This window comes from Psammomys obesus, unplaced genomic scaffold (genome assembly GCF_907164565.1).
Source record: "Psammomys obesus unplaced genomic scaffold, mPsaObe1.curated_primary_1811, whole genome shotgun sequence".
Lineage (NCBI taxonomy): Eukaryota > Metazoa > Chordata > Mammalia > Rodentia > Muridae > Psammomys > Psammomys obesus.
In genome coordinates this window covers 16,400,368-16,423,211 of record NW_026596120.1, presented here as the reverse complement: position 1 = coordinate 16,423,211, position 22,844 = coordinate 16,400,368, and the positions used below count along the sequence as shown (strand labels likewise).

The 22,844-nt window shown below is 37.5% G+C and overlaps 1 protein-coding gene across 1 annotated transcript in view; it reads left to right on the top strand.

Moving 5' to 3' along the window:
* The first annotated feature begins 7,377 nt into the window (after window positions 1–7,377).
* Window positions 7,378–22,844, top strand: part of Dock3 (dedicator of cytokinesis 3) — a 270,999-nt gene continuing 255,532 nt past the window's right edge. Inside the window, exons 1-2 of the mRNA XM_055629516.1 lie at window positions 7,378–7,489; window positions 8,354–8,437. Of these exons, the coding sequence (XP_055485491.1) occupies window positions 7,378–7,489; window positions 8,354–8,437 (196 nt within the window). The remainder of the gene's footprint in view (window positions 7,490–8,353; window positions 8,438–22,844) is intronic.

Sequence of the window (22,844 nt, the reverse complement as noted above, 5' to 3'; positions counted from 1 at the left end):
AATATTTTTTTTTACAGTCAGGCATGGTACTGCATTTCTAATAAGATTAACCCCTCACCCAAAGGTAGAGGCAAGTAGATATCTGAGTTAAAGGCCAACTTTATGGGTTAGAATGAAGACTGTTTTAAAGAAGATACCATGTGCTTCTGATGTATGTATTTTGGATATAGTGGGTTGTCTTAGTTACTTTTCTATTGCTATTAAGAGACACCATTGCCATGACAACTTTTATGAAAGAAAGCATTTAATTGGTGGCTTGCTTACAATTTTACAGGGTTGTCCATGATCATCCTGACAGGAAGCCTACAGGCATTGCACTGAAGCAGTAGCTGAGAGCTACTTTTCATTTATATTGTTGTTTTCCTCATCCATTTTGCTGACTTTTGTCTGTTGTTTTCTGTGTTGTATTGAATTTATTTGCTTACTTGTAACATCCTATTTGAGGTCATTGACCATGAAATATTTTTTTAGATAATTTTGATTTATGTTTTTGAGTGTTTTACCTGCATGTATGTATGTGTAGCACCTGGGTGCCTTGCTCTGCAGAGGTCAGAAGAAGGTGGCAGATTAAGGTGTCACTCATTGTTTTCTCTGCACATTTCAGGTATCCTACTACCTTTGCTAATTATTTGAAATTCTTGTTGTGGGAAAGTCTATTTTTTCCCCTTTTTTAACTTTTTTCTTTACTGGGTCCTTGAAAACAACTTCTGCTCTTACTCAGAAGTCTTTCTTTCTGATTTAGATTTGGTAGGTCATAGTTTTTAGGAATATTTTCCTGTTTCTCCTGTTATAAAATGTTTTTGTCTGTAAGTTTCCTGATAGCTTGTTATGGACCTTTTTTGGTGCCAGTTATGATGTCTCATATCTCATATATAATTATCAGATGAAAATCATGTGAAGCACCTGCTTTATTCTTGGTCTGTTTGTTTTTTATTTCAAAAATTCAAACCTTATTTTCATTTCATCTTTTTTGTTTTTTAGTCTTCTACTTTATTTTTGCTCTTTATTTTCCCTTTAATGCTGATGTTGGGTTCAATTTGTTCTTTTTCCAACCTTTTGAGTTTTTATCTTCATGTCGGGATCTATTATAAATTTCCTGCCTAAAATTATTTATTTGCTTCATCCCATATTTTTGTATATTGTGTTTTCAATTTTGTCTCAAGAAATTAAATTGTGTTTTTGTACTTGTGCCAGGCCCACATGTGGAAGACAGAGGAAAGCTTGTGGGAATTGTTCAAGTCTAGTTTTACTCTATTGATTTTATTGGATGGTATAGCCGTTGTTGAAAGTGTTATGTTTAGATTCCCTAATGTGACTGTGTTGCCTTCTATTTACTTTCTTTTTAGATTTGTTAATGTGTGCTTTTGTTAAAGATGTTGTTGGATGCATACATGTTTGCTGATGTTACAGCTTCTTTCTGAATTAACCTTATCTCATGCATTTTTTCATTTGTGACAAATTTTGATTAAATTCTGTTTTTACCAGATAGAAGTTTTGCTACTTCTCCTTTCTTTTGGTTTCCCTTTGAATGGAATATCTTTTTACTCCCTTTTACACTCATCTTGGTTTGTAAAATGCAAACATTTTAATTGAGAATGTTTTTAGGGGGCTGGAGAGAGTTCAGAGCACTGGCTGCATTATTATTAATAAAAATAATAAATGGTATAAATGTGTAATACTGTCACAATAAACTGTCTTTATTATGACATCATAATCTTGAAATTTATAACCACTTTAGAAAAAATGTGTTTGTTAAAAAAAATGGAACACGGCTGCTCTTCCAGAGGACCTGGGTTCAATTCCCAGCATACACATGGCAGTTTACAACTGTCTGTAACTCCTGTTCCAGAGGTTCTGACACCCTCACACAAACATATATGCAAACAAAACACCAATGCACTTGAAGTGAAAACAAATAAAAAAAAAAAAAACAGCAAAAAATATTTCTTAAAAAACAAAATGTTTTTAGAAAATAATTTTTGAGGTTATAATATCATTACATATTTTTTCTTTCCCTATCTTTTAAAAATAATTTATTTAACTTTATTTTATGTCTGTTAGTGTGAAGGTATCAGATCCCTTGGAATTGGTGGTACAGACAGTTGTAAGCTGTAATGTGGGTACTGGGAATTGAACCTGGGTCCTTTGGAATAGTAAGCACTGTTCTTAACCACTGAGCCATCTCTCCTTTCTTCTTGTTAGACCTCCCATGTACCATCATTTGCTTTCTGTCAAATTCATTGCCTCTGTGTGTGTGTGTGTGTGTGTGTGTGTGTGTGTGTGTTTGTGAGAGAGAGAGAGAGAGAGAGTGTGTGTGTGTGTGTGTGTATGTTCTTAAATATAAATATACAAACTGCTCAGTCTGAATAACATTACCTGTATACATTTATGTTTGCAGGACTGACCATTTGGTATTGGATAACCAATTGGTATGCTCTTCCCTGGGGAAGACTATTTTCCCTGCTCAGTATTCCTTAGTTTCCTGTAGTCCTTTGTCTAGGGTCGAGGCCTCATGAGATCCCCACTTCCACATTGGGATGTCTATTGGTATTGTCCTTGCTTAGGTCTTGTTAGGCATCCATGTTGGTGAAACGTAAAGGGGTAGCTTCTCTGATAATTCTGGGAGATACAAACTTACAACAAACTGCCTGCACTCCTCTTATTTTTTATTTATATACTACAGATTTTGCTTGGATAGTACCATTAGACTTACTTAAGCCGCCTTACAGGTCTACTTAAAACTGATACCAATTGTGACAATATGTAAAAAAATATACACTTACAACATGGTAACTATAGTTATAGTAATATATTCTTAAAAATTGCTAAGAGATTTTAAATGTTGCACAAAATATAAATATGTGAGTGAATATATAATTCAAAATAGCATTTTGTACATAATAGAGATGTACACTTTTAACTAAATATACATTTAAAAAAATTCAATTTCCTCACATGCTATTTTCTTCTCTCTCTATATTTTATTTAATAATGTTTTATTTTTTTTATATTGGACATTCATGAACAGAAGCTGGAGATAAGAGTTATATTTAATTCTGTTGTCTTTTAACTGTTGTACTGGAATGATACATTTTATTATTCCCAATTTGACTGTATTATCTCACCTTCAGAGTGAGTGTTTTCACTTTGATTGAACTCTTTAATATTCCTTATAAGTTAAGTCCACTGTTAATAAGATGATGTCTCAGCAGTTTTGTCTGGGAATAGAAACTTTTATCTCTTGTATTTCTGAATGACAGCTTTGCTGAGTAATCTGTTCTTTTTATCAGTTTTTCCTTTTCTTTCATTAGTTTGAATGTATCATTCCGCTGTCTCCTGCCTGGAAGCTATTTGCTGAGAAATCTACTCACAATCTTATGGAAGAACTCTTATATTTGATAAATTGCTTTTAGTACTTTAAAAATTCTCTATTTGACATGTTAAAATTTGATTATAATGTGTATTAGTTAAAAGCTCTTAATTTTTAGTCACTGTGTTTTATGGCTGTGGATGCTGTTTGCTTGTTTGTTACCCAGGACCTTGAGCATGCTGTAATTCTGCTAACTGATTATACCTCCAGCCCTGTCAGTTAGGGCTTTTGTTTTTTGAGACAGGATCTCCCCATGTGCCTGAAGCTTGCCTGTAGCATGCTGTCTATCTCAAGTTGACTTTAAACTTGGAATTCTCCTGTCTTTGCCTTTCAAGTGCTAGAATTACAGGCACAAACCACATCACACCTTATTTTCACTTTTTAGTCATTCTTTATAAAAGCTTTCTTTATCCTCTTCCTTCTTTTGAAATTTCTATACAGATACATAATTGATTTACCTTTTTTTCTCATTAGATGAATGTACTGTTGAAGTTCTTGTGATGTTTTATCAGCTTAGTCATTGTTTCAGGGATAGATTATTTTTCTTAGTGGTGTATATTTGTTGAATTTCTTATCTTGTCCACTTAACTCTTTTCTTGATGTCATTTAGTTGTCTGTGTTCTCATAACATACTCTGCTCTCTCTCTTTTTTTCCCCCCAAGACATACTTTCTGTCTCCTCTTCTGCAGGGTTCCCTGAAACCTGAGGTGAGACATTCCATTTAGGGCTGTGTTTCAAGATCTCTCATTCTCTATATAATGTTCAGATGTGGGTCTCTGTTTCCACCTTTAATTGATGCAGAGGCAGATAGATTATCGTGAGTTTGAGGCAGCCTGCTTGGTTTATGTAGTGAAAACCAAGTCAAGGCTACATAGTGACCTTGTCTCCAAAAAGAAAATAAAAAGGATGTTTGTTGGCATAGTTTTAAAAACTTTTATTTGGGTTTCTTATATCTCTTCTTCCCTTTTCTACCCCAATCCCTTCCAACACCCCAATATGGGGTAGAAAAGAAAGAAGGTTAGCAGGGAGACGGGTTGTAGTTCTCTCCCCTGTTCCTCAGAAAAGGGGAGTGCCTCCTTATCCACCACAGCTCATCAAGTTGCATCAGGGCTAAGCGTGTCCTCTTCCTCTGTTTTCTGGCAAGGCAGTTCCACGAGGAAAGTGATCAAAAAGCTGGCAAGAGAGTCCATTTCAGATGCAGTCCCCGCTTTCCTTACTTGAGGACCCACATGAAGCCTAAGCTACCCATCTGCTACATCTTTGTAGGGGGCCTAGGTCCAGTTCAAGCATGGTCCTTGGTTGATGCTTCAGCCTCAGCAAGCCCCTCTGGGTCCTGGTTAGTTGGCTCTGTTGGTCTTCTTGTGGAGCTCCTGTCACCTCCAAGTCCTTTTCTCTTTCCTCCCACTTTTGCACAAGACTCTGTACACATCATCCTATGTTTGGCTGTGTGTCTCAGCATTTGTTCTGATGCATTGCTAGGTAAAGCCTCTCAGAGGACAACTCTTGATAGGCTTCTGTTTGTAAGGTTAGAGTATCATTCATAGTGTCAGGGGTTGGCTGTCTCCCATAGGGTGGGTCTTTGGTTCAGCCAGGCATTGGTTGGATAGTCCCTCAATCTCTGCTCTGTCTTTATTCCTGTATAAGCCTCCTATTTTTTTTTTTTAAATATAACAATTAGGATGGCAAAATTAATGGTGAAAAAAAGAAAAAGAAGAAATATTCAGTGTGGCCACATTGGGAGAGGGACAAAGAGCTCTAGTGATTCATCTTCTGGATCCTGACAGGAGATGTAGGTGTTAGAAGAGGGCCAGGGTTTTATGCGTATCTGAGAAGTCCCTGTCAAGGTTGGTCCCACCAGCACCAGCATTGACCCATCATTTTCTCTTCTGTAAGGTAGTTATCTAACAACTTGTAAATCTCTTTCAGGGATTTGGTTTCCCAAGTGCTGAGATTAAAGGCAAGTGTTATTATGCCTAGTGTGACTTCATTTAAATTCTTATAACTCCTTGGCTTGTCCCTGAAAGCATGAACTATTTGGTAGTTTGTTCTCTTTGTCTCATGTTGATATGACAAGGTTTTTCCTGGTTGGTGTGATTTGATCCCACCTTGGGGGAAATAAGTGACAGGCGTTAAGGAGCGAGTGCCAATGAACCCTTTACAGACAATTAAAAGCAACTAAGAAGAAATGGTTCTTATGTCAGGCAAACATAAAGTCTATTCTGCTTGTCCTGTGGATGCTTCTGCATGATGTTAACAATCTAGAGCCTTACAAAACATGGCTGTCAGGATGATCAAATACTTGCTCAGAATTAGCATCCAGAAGTTCCAAAGCTTTGTGATAACACAACCAACTGATTTGAAAATTAAGTGCTTGTTTATAGAGTTTTAATTATTGAAAGGCACTGCTTGGAGTTCCCAGTCTTAGGGCCTGTCTAAAAATTGCCTTTGCTGAAGAGAATCATCATGGTAAGATTAGGAATACACAGACATAAATCCTGGGGAAGGTTCATGTCACTAACAAGTCTGTTTCAGAAGTTATTATCTTTGTAAAGTAGTTTTCTTTAATATATAATATCTGAAATAACCAGTAACAATTAACATCATTTCATGGTGATGTGATGCAATGATGTGAGTTTAAGAGGGACACTGAGACTGATCGTTGAGGGTAAGGGATTTATTAGAAGAGTTACTAATGCCTTGTACAAACAGGTACAAGCATGCAGGGTCTTTGAGGAAAGTTTAGGCTCCAACAACAAAGACAGACAGCAAGGTAGTAGTTCTGAAGAAAGGAAATCAGGGGCCATGCGGCAGAAGTGGGAGAGGGTTCTTTTTTCACCTTTCCGAGGATGGGGTTGTTTCATTGTACAAGCCTGTAACCATGCTCACTGATTCTCAGGCAGGAGGTAGGAAAAGGGATGAGGAGCAGGATGTTGGCCATCAATATTCCCTTTGATGTAAACTCACTTCCCCCGGTGAGCTATCCTGGTACCTGGAAATCTGTTAGCTAGAAACTCAGTGTTTCAGTGAATTTCAAGCGCTGGATGATATCTGTGAGGGGGGAAGGGCCATGTGTGCATTATTGTGGCCTGAGCATTGCATTATTTTTTTCAATATGATGTATGTATGTATGTATGCATGCATGTATGTATGTAGGTGTTTCTGCCAATTGTGTTTGGTTCTATCCTAGGTGCTGGGCTATCCAGCCTCTGTTCCTAACCTTCCAGGCAGTATCTTAGCGTGGGTCTCAGGGCCAGTTATTGATTGGCCACTTCCACAAGTTCTGTGTCACTACTGCCGCCAGCACATCTTGCAGGCAGGACAAATTGTAGGTTGAAGGTTTTGTGGCTAGGTTGGTGTTCCAGTCTCTCCACTGGAAGCCTTGCTTAATAACAAGAGATGACCAGTTCAGGCTTTGTATCCCTCATTACTAGGATTTTCACTAGGATTACCCTTGTTGATTCCTGGGAACTTCTATTGCATTAGGTTTCTACTGTGTCCCTGAAATGTCCCTCAATTTTAGTAGTTTCTCCTAGTCCTGTCTTCCTCCGTCATCACCCCCACCTATTTCCTCCTGTTTCCAACCCTACTTGTCCCCAGTCCACCCTCAAAATCTATTTTATTTTCCCTTCCCAGAGAGATCCATGTTTCTCCCTAGAGCCCTCCTTGGAACTTAGCCTCTCTGGTTCTGTAGATTGTAGCATTATTATTCTTTATAGCTAATCCACTTAAAAAATGAGTACTGTAGGCTTAAATTTTCAAATTCTTACTTTATTTAACTCCTTTACCTCCAACTCCCTGACTTAGGAGATTAGTAAGGAAAGGGGCTGTAGACCTCTTTTAGCTACTTCCTGCTGATTAGGATCATTGGGTCCTTTGGGGATACACTCATCTCAGTCATGATACCAGCAGTTCAAACAGCAAAACAGCAAACCACAGTAGCAGCAGCAAACAGCAAGCAGCAGCGGCAGAGGTGGTTCACTCAGCAGAAATGGCAGGACTCCATCCAAATGGCACAAGTGGCAAAACTCCACCAAAGCAGCACAAGACGTTCTGTGGTGCAAAAACCACAGAATTTTCTCTCTGCAAAAACCAGCAAAGTGATCCAAACTGTTGCAAACTGTAGTGATGCAGAAAGTGTTGTCTCACTGTCTGTGGGCTGCTATTTACCCCTTCTCAGAGTCCACACAAGGATGTTTTCCAGCTTGCAAAAAGCACACCCCTTGCATGAGGTAGTTTCCAGCTGACAAACATCAAGAGGGTTGTTTTCTGTGGAGAGTTCCGGGGCATTTCCACATTTCTTGCAATACTGGTGTTTCCAACAAATTTCATCTACCAAGAGAAAGTAACTATTTGAACAAAGGGAAATATGAAGGAAATGCTCAGGTAAAGTTGGGGAGGGCTTCTGTTCTAATGCTTTGCATTATAAGAATGAGGCTCTTTATTAAAAAGCAAACATGAAAAAATAAGCTCTTGAATTGATGTTGAAACTGTTATATGCTGCTGATAGCAGTAAATGTGCATACATAAAACAAAAAGGTGAACAAAATCTCCAGTAGCATTTTCTTCATGTTGCATCTGTCAAAGTTACATAGTATATCTATATCTGTAAGACCATTTTGTCTACAAATGTAAATACTGAGTTTAATAGTCCAGCAGAGACACTAAGTTCAATGTCTTTTTGTGAACTCCTGGTTTTATCTTTTCCCACAACAACTGCCATGAAATGTTTTATTTAGGAACATGTGCACACCACTCAGGAAAAATAATTTTGCTACAATGTATGTAACTTTCCGACTTGATGATGTTACCATTCACAATATATTGACTGTTAAAGATGCTTACGCATTAAAACAGGAATTATAATGAAAAATATATGGGAAAAATAATGAAGAGCTTTAAAGGAAAATTTAGTGTTTAATTCAGTAGCTCTGACTGTAAACATTGAAAAAATACTAACTGATATTTTTATCCTTGCTTTTTTAGTGATATGCAGCTTTCGAGGCTCTGTCCCCCAAGGACTGGTCTTAGAAATAGGAGAAACCGTTCAGATTCTTGAAAAATGTGAAGGTAAGTGTGGGCCTGTAAAACACACATACAGTGATCAATTACTGTTAGGTTATGCAAATATATTTTTAAGCAGTCCCTGTGAATCCATTATTAATCATATTAAATACTGCTATAAAATCTTGCCTAATTTATATTCAACATAAAGGTGTAAGTTTTTTACTTCAGTGTAGTTATAGACATTTCTGGCCATCAGAATACTAATTTTACATATTATGTCAAATGATCATTTTAAATTTCCTATAAATCTACTTGTACCTAAGTGCATTTGAGTGAATTGTTATTGGTTTATCTTTGTTTTGTTTTTTTGCTGTCAGATTGACTAGATATCTTTAGTTGTAATAAGACCAAATACATGCTCCACTGGAGTCTGATTCCACTACTCTTCTTTTCTCTTATACATATATATTTTTACTATGACATTTATGCATTCTGAAAATATATTTTTCAAAATTCTGCAAAAAAATCAAGTTTGAAACCAGGCCGTCGTGGTGAAATCCTTTAATCCCAGCACTTGGGAAGCACAGGCAGATGGATCTTCATGAGTGTGAGGACAGCCTAGTCTACAGAATGAGTTCCAGGACAGCCAAGGCTACACAGAGAAACCCTGTCTTGAAAAAAGAAAAAAAAAAAACTAACAAAAAAGTCAAATCAGAAATTATACAGAATCAAAATGTTAGCAAAACATTAGGGGTACTGGGAAGATGGCTCAGATGTCAAGGTAGCTGTTGGGCCACACAGGATGATCTGTGTCCTGCAGCTCCATATCTGTAACCCCAGCACTGGGGACTCAGACAAGCAGGTCACTGGAGCCAGCCAGTGTAGGCAAATCATCTGAGCTCCAGAGTCAGTGAGGGACTCTGAATCAATCAAAATAAGGTGGTAAGAGCTGGAGATACGGCTCAGTGGTTAAGAACATGCAGTGTGCTTTCGGAGGACTCAAGTTCCCTTCGCAGTACCCACATTAGGAGGCTTTCAACCAACTGTGACTCTAGCTCTAGTGGGATCCAACATCTCCGGCCTTTAGGGGCTGCTCATTCACATGCATATGTCTACACACATACAAGTGCAAAAAAGAAAAGGTGGTGAGTGATTGAAGACAACACCCTACGTCAACTCTGGCCTCTACATGCATGCTCACGTGGTACATACAAACACGTGTTGGCAGTGCACCTGCATGAACATTTGCACAAACACACGAATGCTCACATGTGTCATACACAGAAATACACAGATGCAAGCAAGCAAAAACCCCCTAAAATAAGAACTAAATTGATGTCATTGGAAATAACTTCAGCAGCCTAGTCTATCTGTTTGGCGTGACTAGAAGTCACTTTATTTTATTTATTTTTTTAGGTACTTTACACAATGAAATGGAGAGGGCAGTATAATGGCAACTTCTTTTACACACTACTACCTCCATAGACTCTGATGTTCCTAGATTTAGATCCTACACTTAATCATATTTGATGTCTTGTTGCCTTACTACTCAGCTCCTACATTTTTCCTAGATTGTAGTCTGCTCCACAGATGTATTTACTCCTGTATAGACTTCTCAGTGTCTTTTTTGATTTTTTTTTTCTTTAGAATTTATTGTAGACAAACTAGCTTTCAAGGTAGATACTCCATTCACTTGTTCAGTAAATTGATATTTGCTGTTGAATTCTAGAGATAACTACATACTGAGATTCTGACTTCAGACTAAAAATCTCAGACAAGACCTTCTCAAGATGACTGACTCACTGGGGTCAGTAACGTGACATTTGCCATAATGCCTGATGACCTGAGTTTGATTCTCAGAACCCATTTAGTGGAAGGAGAGACCTGACTTTCACTGGTGGTCCTTTGATCTCCACATATATATGATATAGCACTTGTAGGAAACACACACACACACACTCACTTTCTTTTTCTCACTTTCATAAACACATATACAAAGTGCATGTGTGTGTGTGTTTAAGAAATGTCTCCCCGCCACAAGGACCAAATATATCTGGGCACAGGGGTCTTTTCTCGGAACTCCAACCAAGGACCATGCATGGAGATAACCTAGAACCCTTGCTCAGACGTAGCCCATGGCAGCTCAGCATCCAAGTGGGTTTTCCTAGTAAGGGGAACAGGGGCTGTCTCTGACGTGAACTCAGTGGCTGGCTCTTTGACCGCCCCCCAATCCCCGCAACTCCCGAGGGAGGCGCAGCCTTACTAGGCCACAGAGGAGGACATTGCAGCCAGTCCTGATGAGACCTAATAAACTAGGGTCTCATGGAAGGGAAGGACTCCCCTATCAGTGGACTTAGAGAGGGGCAGGGAGGATATGAGGGAGGGGAGTGGGATTGGGAGGGAATGAGAAAAGGGACTACAGCTGGGTTACAAAGTAAATAACCTGTAATTGATATAAAAAATAAAAATTGTATATTAAAAAAATGTCTCCTTTTATCTGCACTAAGATATTGAGAAGAGAGGAAATTTTCCCAGTCTGGAATGGTACCAGATTCCAGGTTTTGTCTTTTTATACTGACTCATGATTTATAAGCTATTTTGACTTTGATTTTATCATGTTTTTCTGTAGGTTTTTTTTTTGTTTTTTGTTTTTTTTTTTTTTACTTGATTCAAGTTTCTACTTAACACTTCTGCCTTCTAATTCTCCTCGTATTTTTTGACTTAATGGTGTGTTTTTGTATTATCTATAGTCTTAAAATTGATGCTGGCTGTTCTGTAAGAATGTTTCTTTTCTCAAGCTGGAGAAAACCTGTTTGTTTGTTTTATTTCTGAACTATATTATAGATACAATTTCATACAAATTTAATAGCCTTTTAAAAAGTAGTATTGAAGAAACGATTCATTCCTTAAATAAGCCAATGTTTAAATGGTTCTTTTATGGCTGGGTGGTGGTCGTGCACGCCTTTAATCTCAGCACTTAGGGTGCAGAAGCAGGCCGACCTCTGAGTTTGAGGCCAGCCTGGTCTACAGAGTGAGTTCCAGGACAGCCAGGACTACAAACAGAAACCCTGTTTCGAACCCCCCCCCCCATCCTCAAAAAGAACTTTTATCTAGAGAGATCTAAGCATTATAAATATTGATGAATTCTTTTCCTTTTTCTTTGAGCCCACTAAACCAAATGTTGGCATGATTATTTTGTAGAGGGAAAATAGTGAGTTCAGTCTGTGTTTCTCAGAGAAAATTAGTGAGCGGACAAGGTCAGTCAAATTTACTTACCTAGAAACTTTATGATTATCTTTAGTTTTTTTTTTTAATTCATGTATATCCTGTTAGTTTTTCATTTGTTTAATTTGGTTCTCTGTTTTCTGTCTTGCCTTACTGTAATGTTCAGGCAACAGTCTGTAGCATAAAAGAGTTAGCTATCTGAATCATATATGGAAATGAAAGAAAGAACTTTGTATCTGCCAATGTTATAAACACAAGAGGATATAAGAGAACAATGGTGGATTCCATTTTCTTTAGGTTCCACTGTGCTTAGCAGGAAGATATTTCCTACTCCTTAATGGTGGCATATGGACAAAGTTTACAACTTTTCAATAAAAAGAAAAGTACTTGTAGCTGTAAAATGTTGTTTTTATTAAAACAGGAAATTATTTTATGTGTAGAAATTATGGAATTTGAAGTCAGAGTATTACATTTGTTAATACATCTCTAAACACTTAAAACTATAGCTTTTAAAAGTTTTCATTATTCTTATAAATTAATTTAATGTATAAAAGCAATTGTTTTCATTTAATGTGTAAAAGTAGTAGTTTTCATTTTTTTCCTGTATTGATGTTCTAGGCAATACTAAAAGTATTATAGATTTTGAAACATTATTACATATGTTGAGAAAGTTAAATAGTAGGAAACTGAGGAAATAAAGAGTGATACGTTGAGGATAAAGATTAGCATTCTTCTGTCCTTCATATTTAACTGTTTGAAATTCACTGAATTTCTAGTGTTGAAAAGACTGCTGATGGTTTCAGATATTGCTCTCTTCACACCTATTTTTTTTACTTTGCTTTCCTATAAAAGCAAGTGTAAATATACCATATAATCCCATGCAAACCTCTTAATTTTCTGATCCTCAGTTTTCAAAATGTTAACAAAATGAGATAAAATTACCATCTGCTGAGGTGGTTACGCATGTATGTAAAAAAGCATGCTGGTTACTCAGTGAATATGTAATGAGTCCAAATTTAGGTTAGAGGCAGGTAGATTGGTCTTAGATTCTTGTTGGGCTAGACTTTTTTTAAATTACATTTTTTTACATTAATTACATTTTATTTGCTTTGTATCCCAGCTGTAGCCCTGTCTCTCATTCCCTCCCAATCCCACCTTCCCTCCCTCATCTTCACCCATGCCCCTCTCTAAATCCACTGATAGGGGAGGTCCTCCCCGTTGGGCTAGACTTAATCCTATGGATTTCTAGCTAATTTCCACACTCCTCATCTTTAGAATAAACAGTTGAAGGTGTCTGTGGAAGTTCATGTATTACAGGGAGGGACTTAGCTGAATGAAACGTATGCAGTACCACAATGACTCCAGCTTCTTTGACTTATGTTTCCTGTCCTTAGTTGTCATGATGTTATAACAAGATGGGCAGTTACAGAGCCAAAGCCTGAGATGATCTTACTGTAGTTTACTCATTGCTACTAGTTTTTATGTTTGCCTTAGTGTGAACATTATCAATTGGGTATGGAGGCAAAATAAGACTTTTGAGAGATCTTAGATCTTGAGATCCATGTCTAAAGTCTGTTGGGTTGTTTGAAACTTGTTCTTTTCCCTGGTAGGTTACTTTAACTAAGTATGTTTGTCAGATTTTATAAATAATGGTAGTTTGAAACCATGGTTCTCTGGTCAAAAGGAAGATTTTCATTCATGTATATTCTATGTAAATTTAGTCTAGTAGTAGGCTATGGGCTATCATAAAAAGAAGCTTCAGGATTTGAAGTTTTATGTAGGCTTGTGTTTACTTTTTCCTGGTGGACAGAGGAGGGTTTTAATTTGTTTTGTAGTTTTATTAGTATTTTAAAATGACATTGATAATCTCTCATGTGTCTCATGGGAATTTAATGGCTCCTGGCAACTCAACACAATAAATAACCTTTGTGTTGAGAAGTCTTAGCTAGTCACTGTTGTTTCATCTTGTGTTTTCATTGGACATACTCTTGACTTTGTGGAGCTGATAGGAAAGTGCAACTTGAGAAACCAGAGTTCTGTATATAGCATTACAGTGGATAATTTAGGGCAATGAGTTTAACCTTGCAATTCTCAAGTTTTCTCTCTATAAAATAATTAAAAAAAAGTACCTGTAGTAATTCTGTGCATGTGTGAGAGGCTGCTTCCAGAGCAGTTGGACTAATGAGGAAGACTGATCCTGCATTTGAGCACTGCCCTTCTGTGGCAGTTGTACTCAGATTTGTTTAGGGCTCTCTACAGTAACTGATTTCAAAACAGTAATGACTCATTGGAAGAAAATTCTCAGATTTTGAATGCACATTTACTTATTGCTGCTTACCAATTTTTATAGTTGTAGGTCATAAATAGCGTTAAATTATATGAGTAAATATTCAAGATTATTCTGTAGGGTTTTCAGTGAAAATAATGGAAAGATAATTTTCAAAGTCAGCCTTTCAAATAATTATGTTCTTACTTTTGGGAGCTAAATTTTTGCTAAAAGTTGCTTAGTTTTATAATTGATTGGCACTTCCTTTCTTGACTATTATAAATGATATAATTGGAAAAGAGATCAAGAATTTGAAGGCTATGTATATTTTTATTGATATTCCAAATTATAAAGTATATTTAAAGGTTGTAGTTTTTATGTTTGGCCTTCAGATTCACAGTTGGTGTCTTCATGCTTTTTAGAATGTGCACTCAGTCTAGTCTGTTCTTCACAAAGAAACAATTAAAATTCTTTTTAGTATTACTTATGTGTGCAGGCATGTGTGTCATGGTGTATATATGGAGATTGTGGAATTGGTTCTTTTTTTTTTTTTTTTTTTTCTTCATTTTTACATGGGTGCTGAGGATTGAACCTAGGACACCAGGCTCGTGCAGCAAATGTTTTCACTTGTGGAGCCATCTGACTGGCCTGGATGGTTTTTAAAAAAAAAAAAAAATTAAATCAGGCTAATTTAAATTATGGGATGGAGAAGAGAATATACTTATTTTTTAATGTATTTTTTTGATTGTCTGTGATCTTTACTACATGGGTATTTGTTACTGTACTTACAGGCCAATAAGTTTGGATTGTTTTGCCTTTGTCAGTGAAAAATATATGTTACACCTTTGAAATACAAGGCTTGAGGTAATGCACTTGTGATCTTACTTGCTTGGCTTGCGCCTGGTTTGGCTGCTGATTGTTGACTGTCACGTGGCGTGGTCTGTACAGAGGCTCCATTCTTTGAGCTAACGCTGCTCACATTGTTCTGCGGCCTCTCTGTCAGCAGCAGTTGTAGTACTTTTTGCCTCTGTGGGATAGTATGGCCTCACTCATTTTACCATCTCAACAACAATGCATGTTTACCAAAGTGATAGCCATCAGTATTTGAGATAATAAATGGAAAGACTTCTACCACAGAATGTGCAACAAGCCAAGTTGTTATCAATTTTTATGCGTATGTTTAAATGTTATGCCTTTCCCATAAATTAATTTCATATTTACACTAAGACTAAGAATATTTTCAAATAGATTTTCTTCTTTATTAGTATTTCTCTTATTTACTTGCTTGTTTAATATAGCAGAATAAAAATGAAACAAAACAAACAATTTTTCAAGTTGATTTGAAGTGACTTAATTTACATATGAAGTGTTTGGTGTGACTAATGACAAATGTAAATCTCAGAACTCTTACCTCATTCTCATATCAGGTAATCACTGAGCACTTAATTGATGGTAATCACAGTTGCAAACTATTGTGCTTCCTCCTTCTATGGTAATTGTCTAGTGTTCTTAGTTTCTTCTCTTGTACATTAGTGACCTTTAAACTGTTTGTAATCTTTGAAAGTATTGTAGATCTGGGTCTAATACCCATGGTTTGTTTCTTGCTCTTCAGCCTAACGTGGTTATTTTTATTTAAAACAGCTTCCCATAATATTTTTCTTTTATTTGTGAACCAATTGCTTAAGCAGAATGTGCTTTAAATAACTTTTTGTGGTGGTTAATCTTATCACTTGGGAGAACTGTAGATTGTCTTTGAAGGCACTGACAGAGATGTTGTTTAGCTGAGGAGGGAAAATTCACCCTGACTGTGGGCAGCACCATTTCATGGGATGGGATCTGGGAGTAAAAAGGGAAAATGAAAGACAGTATCTGGGCACTGGCATCTGTCTTTCTTTGTTGCCTTGTTTTAGAGGTAGTGTGACCAGCTGTCTTGAGCCTGCTGCAGTGCACTCTGTTTCTTCAAACCATGAGCCAAAATAAATCTTCTGTAAAGTTGCTTTGTCAGGTATTCTGTCCCAGTACAATAAAAGTAACCATTACCCTCTTAAAGTTTAAAATTCCTAGTATAAGAAAGGAATTAATATTTATGTCAGAAATTTAGTTGATTTCATGCCTTATTATTATTATTATTATTATTATTATTATTTACTCCCTTATCTCATGGGAGTGAAATAAATTTGTCTGTCTTTGTTTCTTTCTCTTTCTGTCTTTCTTTTTCTTTCAAGAGAAAGAAAGGTCCCCCAGGGATACCAACCCACCCTGGCACATTGAGTCACTGCAGAACAAGGCACATCATCTCCCACTGAGGTCATCAAGGCAGCCCATTTAGGGGAATGTGATCCAAAGGGAGGCGTCAGGGTCAGAGAGGGCCCTTGTTCCAGTTGTTGGGGCTCCACATGGAGACTAAGTTACGCATCTGCTACATCTGTGCAGGGGGGCTAGGACCAAGCCATGCATGTGGATCTCTGCATCTGTTTCTATCAGCTGATGGGTGAAGCCTCTCAGAGAAGTGATGCTAGGATCCTGTCTATAATCATAGTAGAGTAACATTAATAGTGTCAGGGATTGGTTTTCTCTCCTGGGATGGGTCTCAAGTAGGTCCAGTTTTTGGTTGGCCATTCCCTTAATCTGTCTTTATCCCTGCACATCTTGTCGGCAGGACAGTGATGGGTTGATGTCCTTATCTCGCCACTGGAAGTCCTGTCTGGCTACAGGAGGTTGCCACTTCAGGCTCCATATCCCCCCCACCCCCCACTGCTAGGAGTTTCAGCTAGGGTGGCCCCCATAGACTTCCTGTGGCCTTCCTTCTCTTTCCTAGGTCTCTGGCATGCCCCTGAGATGTTTCCTACCTCCGATTTCTGTTTACCTGGCCCTCTCTCCTGCTCTCTACTCGTGATTCCCATCACTGTTCTCCTCATCCCTTCCCCTACTCAGTTCTCCTCTCCATCCACCTCCAATGCTTATTTTATTTCCCTTTCTGAGTGAGATTCAAGCATTCTCCCTTGGGACCTACTTGTTACTTAGTTTCTTTGGGTCTGTGGACTGTAGAATGGTTATCCTGTATGTCATTGCTAATATCCACTTATAACTGAGTACATACCTTGCATGTCTTCTAGAGTTTGAGTTACCTCACCCAGGGTGATTTTTTTCTAGTTCTGTTTATTTTACTTCATATTTTAAGATGTTTTTGTTTTTAATAGCTGAGTAACACTCTGTTGTGCAAATGTAACACATTTTCTTTATCCATTCTTTGGTTGAGGGACATCTGGGTTCTTTCCAGTTTTTGGCTATTATGATTAAAGCTGCTAATGAATGTAGTTGAGCATGTGTCCTTGTGGTATGGTGGAGTATCTTTTGGATATATGCTCAGGGTATAGCTGAGTCTTGAGGTAGAACTATTCCAAATTTTCTGGGAAACCTCCAGATTTCCACAGTGAATAAGTTTGCACTTCCATCAGCAGTGTAGCAGTGTTTCTCTTTCTCCATAGCTTCACCAGCACGTGCTATTGCTTGAGTTTTGACCATAGCCACCCTCCATCCTGAGGGGTGTAAGATGGAATCTTAGGGTCATTTTGATTTGTGTTTCCCTGATGACTGAGGACATTGATACTTCTTTATGTGTTTCTTAGACATTTGAGAATTCTCTGTTTGGATCTCTACCCCATTTTTAATTGGGTTATTTAGTTTTTGGTGTCTTAATTTATTGAGTTCTTTACATATTTTGGATATTAGCCCTCTGTTGGATGTGGGGTTGGTGATGATTTTTTCCCATTCTGTTGGCTGCTGTTTTGTCCTATTGACAGTGTCCTTTGCCTTATAGAAGCTTTTCCGTTTCATGAGGTCCCATTTATTAATTGTTGATTTAAGTGCCTGAGCTGTTGGTGTTCTGTTCAGGAAGCTGTCTCCTGTGCCAGTGAGTTCATGGCTATTCTCCACTTTTTCTTCTGTTAGATTTAGCGTATTTGGTTTTATGTTGATCCACTTGGACTTGCTCAGGTGATAAATATGGATCTATTTATATTCTTCTACATGCAGACCTCTAGTTAGACCAGCACCATTGGTTGAAGATGCTGTCTTTTTTCTGTTGTATGGTTTTGGCTTCTTTGTCAAAAACCAAGTGTCCGTAGGTGTGTGGGATTATTTCTGGGTCTTCAATTTGATTCCATTAATCAACCTGTTTCTATGCCAGTACCATGCAGTTTTTATTACTATTCATCTGTAGTACAACTTGAAATTAGAGATGGTGATACCTCCTGAAGTTCTTTTATTGTACAGATTGTTTTAGCTATTATAGGTTTTTTGTTTGTTTATTTTTCTGTATGAAGTTGAGAATTGTTCTTTCAAGATTTGTAAAGAATTGTCTTGGTATTTTGATGGGAATTGCATTGAATCTGTAGATTGATTTTGGTAAAATGGCTTTTCTTACTAGGTTGATCCTACCGATCCATGAACATGGAAGGTATTTCCATCTTCTGATAATTTTTCTTCGGAGTCTTGAAGTTCTTGTCAATACAGGTCTTTCGCTTGCTTGGTTTGAGTTACACTAAGATATTTTATGTTATTTGGGCTATTCTGAAGGGTGCTGTTTCCCTAATTTTTTTCTCAGCCCGTTTATTGTTTGTATACAGAAGGTATACTGATTTTTTTTTTTTTTAGTTAATTTTGTGTCCAGCTACTTTGCTGAAGGTGTTTTATCAGCTATAGGGGTTTTCTGGTAGAATTTTGTGGGTCACTTATGTATGTATACTATCACATCATGTGCGAATAGCAATATTTTCCTTCCAATTTGTATCCTCTTGCTCTTTTTTGTTGTCTTATTGCTCTAGCTAGGACTTCAAGAACTATATTGAAGAGATAAGGCGAGAGTGCGCAGCCTTGACTTGTCCCTGATTTTAGTGGAATTCCTTTAAGTTTTTCTCCATAAAATTTGATGTTGGCTATAGGCTTGCTGTTTATTGCCTTTATTACTTTTAGGTATGTGCCTTGTATTCCTGATCTCTCCAAGGCTTTTAACATAAAGGGGTGTTGGAATTTGTCAAAGGCTTTCTCAGCATCTAATGAGATGATCATGTGTTTTTTTTTTTTTTTTCCAGTTTGTTTATATGGTGGATTATGTTGATGGATTTTTGTGTATTGAGCCACCCCTTCATCTCTGGGATGGAGTCTACTTTGATCATGGTGGATAATGTTTTTGATGTGTTCTTGGATTTAGTTTGTGAATACTTTATTGAGTATTTTTACATCAGTGTTTGTAAGGGAAATTGGTCTGAAATTTTCTTTCTTTGTTGGATCTTTGTGTGGTTTATGTATCAAGGTGACTGTGGCCTCATAGAATGAGTTTGGCAATGATTCTTCTGTTTCCATTTTGTGGAGTAGTTTGAGGATTATTGGCATTAGAACTTCTTTGAAAGTCTGGTAGAATTCTGAGTTAAAACCATCTGACCCTGGACTTTTTTGGTTGGGAGGCTTTTAATGACTGTTTCTATTTCCTTTGGGGAAAAAGGATTATCTAAATTGTTTACCTGATCTTGATTTAACTTTGGTAAGTGGAATCTATCAAGAAAATAGCCCATTTCCTTTAGATTTTCCCTTTTTTAAATTCTTTTTTCAAGACAGGGTTTCTTTGTAAAGACTTGGCTCTCCTGGACTTGCTTTGTAGACCAGGCTGGCCTCGAATTCATACCTATCTGCTTGCCTCTGCCTTCTGAGTGCTGGGATTAAAGGCACACACCTCCAATTCTGTGGAGTATAGGCTTTTGACGTAGGGCCTAATGATTCTTTGGATTTCATCTGTGTCTATTGTCATGTTGCCCTTTTCATTTCTGGTTTTGTTAATTTGGATATTTTCTCTTTGCTTTTAGTTAGTTTGGCTAAGGGTTTGTCTATCTTGTTGATTTCTCAAAGAATCAGCTCTTGGTTTCCTCAATTTTTTGTATTGTTCTCTCTGCCTTCCTTTCTTCCTTCCTTCCTTCCTTCCTTCCTTCCTTCCTTCCTTCCTTCCTTCCTTCCTTCCTTCCTTCCTTCTTCATAGATTTCAGCCCTTAGTTTGATCATTTTCTGCCATCTACTCCTCTTAGGTGTGTTTGCTTGTTTTTCTTCTAGAGCTTTCAGGTGTGTTGTTAAGTTGTTAGTGTGAGATCTCTCCAATTTCTTTATGAAGGCACTTAGTGCTATGAACTTTCCTATTAGCACTGCTTTCATTGTGTCCCATAAGTTTGGGTATGTTGTGCCTTCATTTTCATTGAATTTTAGGAAGTCTTTATTTTCTTTCTTCCTCCCTCCCTCCCTCTCTCCCTCCCCCCTTCTGTAAATGAGTGGTCATTGATTAGATGGTTGTTTAGATGTGTGTTTGTAGACGTTCTATCGTTTCTGCTGTTGTTGAACTCCGGATTTTATCCATGGTGATTATTTCAATTTTCTGGTATCGCTTGAGGCTTGCTTTCTGACTGACTATATTGGTCAATTTTGGAGAAAGTTCTGTGAGGTGATGAAAAGAAGGTATATTCTTTTGTGTGAAAAGTAGAGATCTGGTTATGAGTCTTAGTATCTGCTTTGAAACACTGCTAGGTAGAGTCTTTCAGATGCCTTCTGCAGTAGACTCCTGTCATATGTCCAATGCCCATCCCATTTGTCTTTCTAAGTGAGGATTGATCATCTTACCTCATGTCCACTTTCTCGTTTATCTTCTTTAGCTGCATAGATTTCATTATGTTTATCATATCTTGTAGGTCTGTATACTCGAGTATATACCATGTTTGTCTTTCTCCTTCTGGGATACTTCACTCAGAATGATCTTTTCTAGATTTCACCATTTGCCTGCAAATTTCATAATTTCCTCCTTTTTTGATTGCTGAGTAGTATTCCATTGTGTAAAAATACCACAATTTCTGTATCCATTTCTCCGTTGATGGACATCTGGCTAGTTTCCAGGTTCTGGCTATTATAAATAAAGCTGCTACAAACATGGTTCAGCAAATGTCCTTGTTGTGTACTCGAGCAAATTTTGGGTATATACCTAGCAGTGGTATAGCTGGGTCTTGAGGAAGCACTATTCCTAATTGTCTGAGAAAGCAAACCTTCGGCAGAGTGCAGGGAATCATATGAAAGAAGGGGAGTTAGTATGACGTGGAAAGGATAGGAGCTCCACAAGGACCAAATATATCTGGGCACAGGGGTCTTTTCTGAGACTGACACTCTACCAAGGACCATGTATAAATATAACCTAGAACCTCTGCTCGGATGTAGCCTATGGTAGCTCAGTAACAAATTGGTTTTCCATAGTAAGGGGAACAGGGACTATTTCTGACAGGAACTCAATGGCAGGCTCTTTGACCTCTCCATCCCCCAAGGGAGGAGCAATCCTGTTAGGCCACAGAGAAGTACTTTGCAGCCAGTCCTGAAGATACCTGATAAACCAGGTTCAGATGAAAGGGGAGGACGTCCTCCCCAATCAGTGGACTTGGAAAGGAGGGGAGGAGATGAGGGAGGGAGGGTGAGATTGGGAGGGAATAAGGGAGCGGGATACAGCTGGGATACAGAGTTAATAAAATGTAACTAATAATAAAAAATTAAAATTAAATTAAAAAAAGAAAAGTAGAGATCTGTTAGGTCCATATGATTCATGACATCTGTTAGTTTCACTATTTCTCTATTTAGTTTCTGTCTTGATGACTTTTCTCTATTGGTGACAGAGGGGAGTTGAAGTCTCCCACTTTTAATGTGTGGGGTTTGATATGTGATTTAAGCTTTAGTAATGTTCTTTTAAAAATGTGGGTGCTCTTGTATTTGGGGCATAGATGTTCAGAATTCAGATGTTCTCTTGGTGGTTTTTTTTCTTTGAGTATGAGGTGTTTTTGCATCTATTCTGATAGCCCGTGTCTTTTTATTGGGGGGTTGAGTCCATTGATGTTGAGACAGTAATGACCAATGATTGTTAGTTCCTGTTATTTTGATGTTGGTGGTGGCACTGTGTGTCTGTATGTGTATATTTCCCCTTTGGTCTTGCTGCAGAGAAGTTATTTATTTCTTGTGTTTTCTTGGGTGTAGTTAACCTTCTTGAGTTGGGGATTTTCCTTCTAATATCTTCTGTAGGGCTGGATTTGTGTACAACTATTGTTCAAATTTGGCTTTGTCATGGAATACTTTGTTTTCTTCACCTATGGTGAGTGAAAGTTTTGCTGGGTATAGCAGTCTGTGCTGACATCTGTGTTCTCTTGGGGTCTGCAGGCATGCACTCAAGACCTTTTGGGTTTTAGACTCTCTGGTAGAAGTCAGGTGTAATTCTGATTGGTCTGCCTTTTTCCTTTGCAGCTTTTAATATTCTCTCTTTGTTCTGAACATTTAGTGTTTTGAGTATTATGTGGTGGGAGGATTTTCTTTCCTGGTCTGATCTACTGTTCTGTAAGCTTCTTGCACATGTATAGGCATCCCTTTCTTTAGATTAGGGAATTTTTTTTTTTTTTTTTCCTGTGACTTGTTAAAAATAATTTCTGGTCCTTGGAACCAGGAATCTTCTCTTTCTTCTATTCCTATCATTCTTAGGTTTTGTCGTTTCATAGTGTCCCTGATTACTTGGATGTTTTGTTTCAGGAACTTTGTAGATTTAACATTTGCTTTTACTGGTGTGTCCATTTCTTCAGTTGTATTTTCTGTGCCTAAGATTCTCTCCTCCATCTCTTGTGTTCTGTTGGTGATGTTTACATTTGTAGTTCCTGTTCTTTTCCCTAAGCTTTCCATCTCCAGGATTTCTCATTTTGTAATTTCTTTATTGTTTCTATTCCCATTTTCAGGTCTTGAACCATCTTATTCATTTCCTTCACCTGTTTGATTGTATTTTTTTTATATTTCTTTAAGGGATTTTTTTTTTGTTTCCTCTTTAAAGGCCTTTATCATCTTCATAAGAATAGATTGAAGACCATTTTCTTATGTTTCAGCTGTGTTAGGATATCCAGGGATTGCTGTAGTAGGATAGCTGGGTTT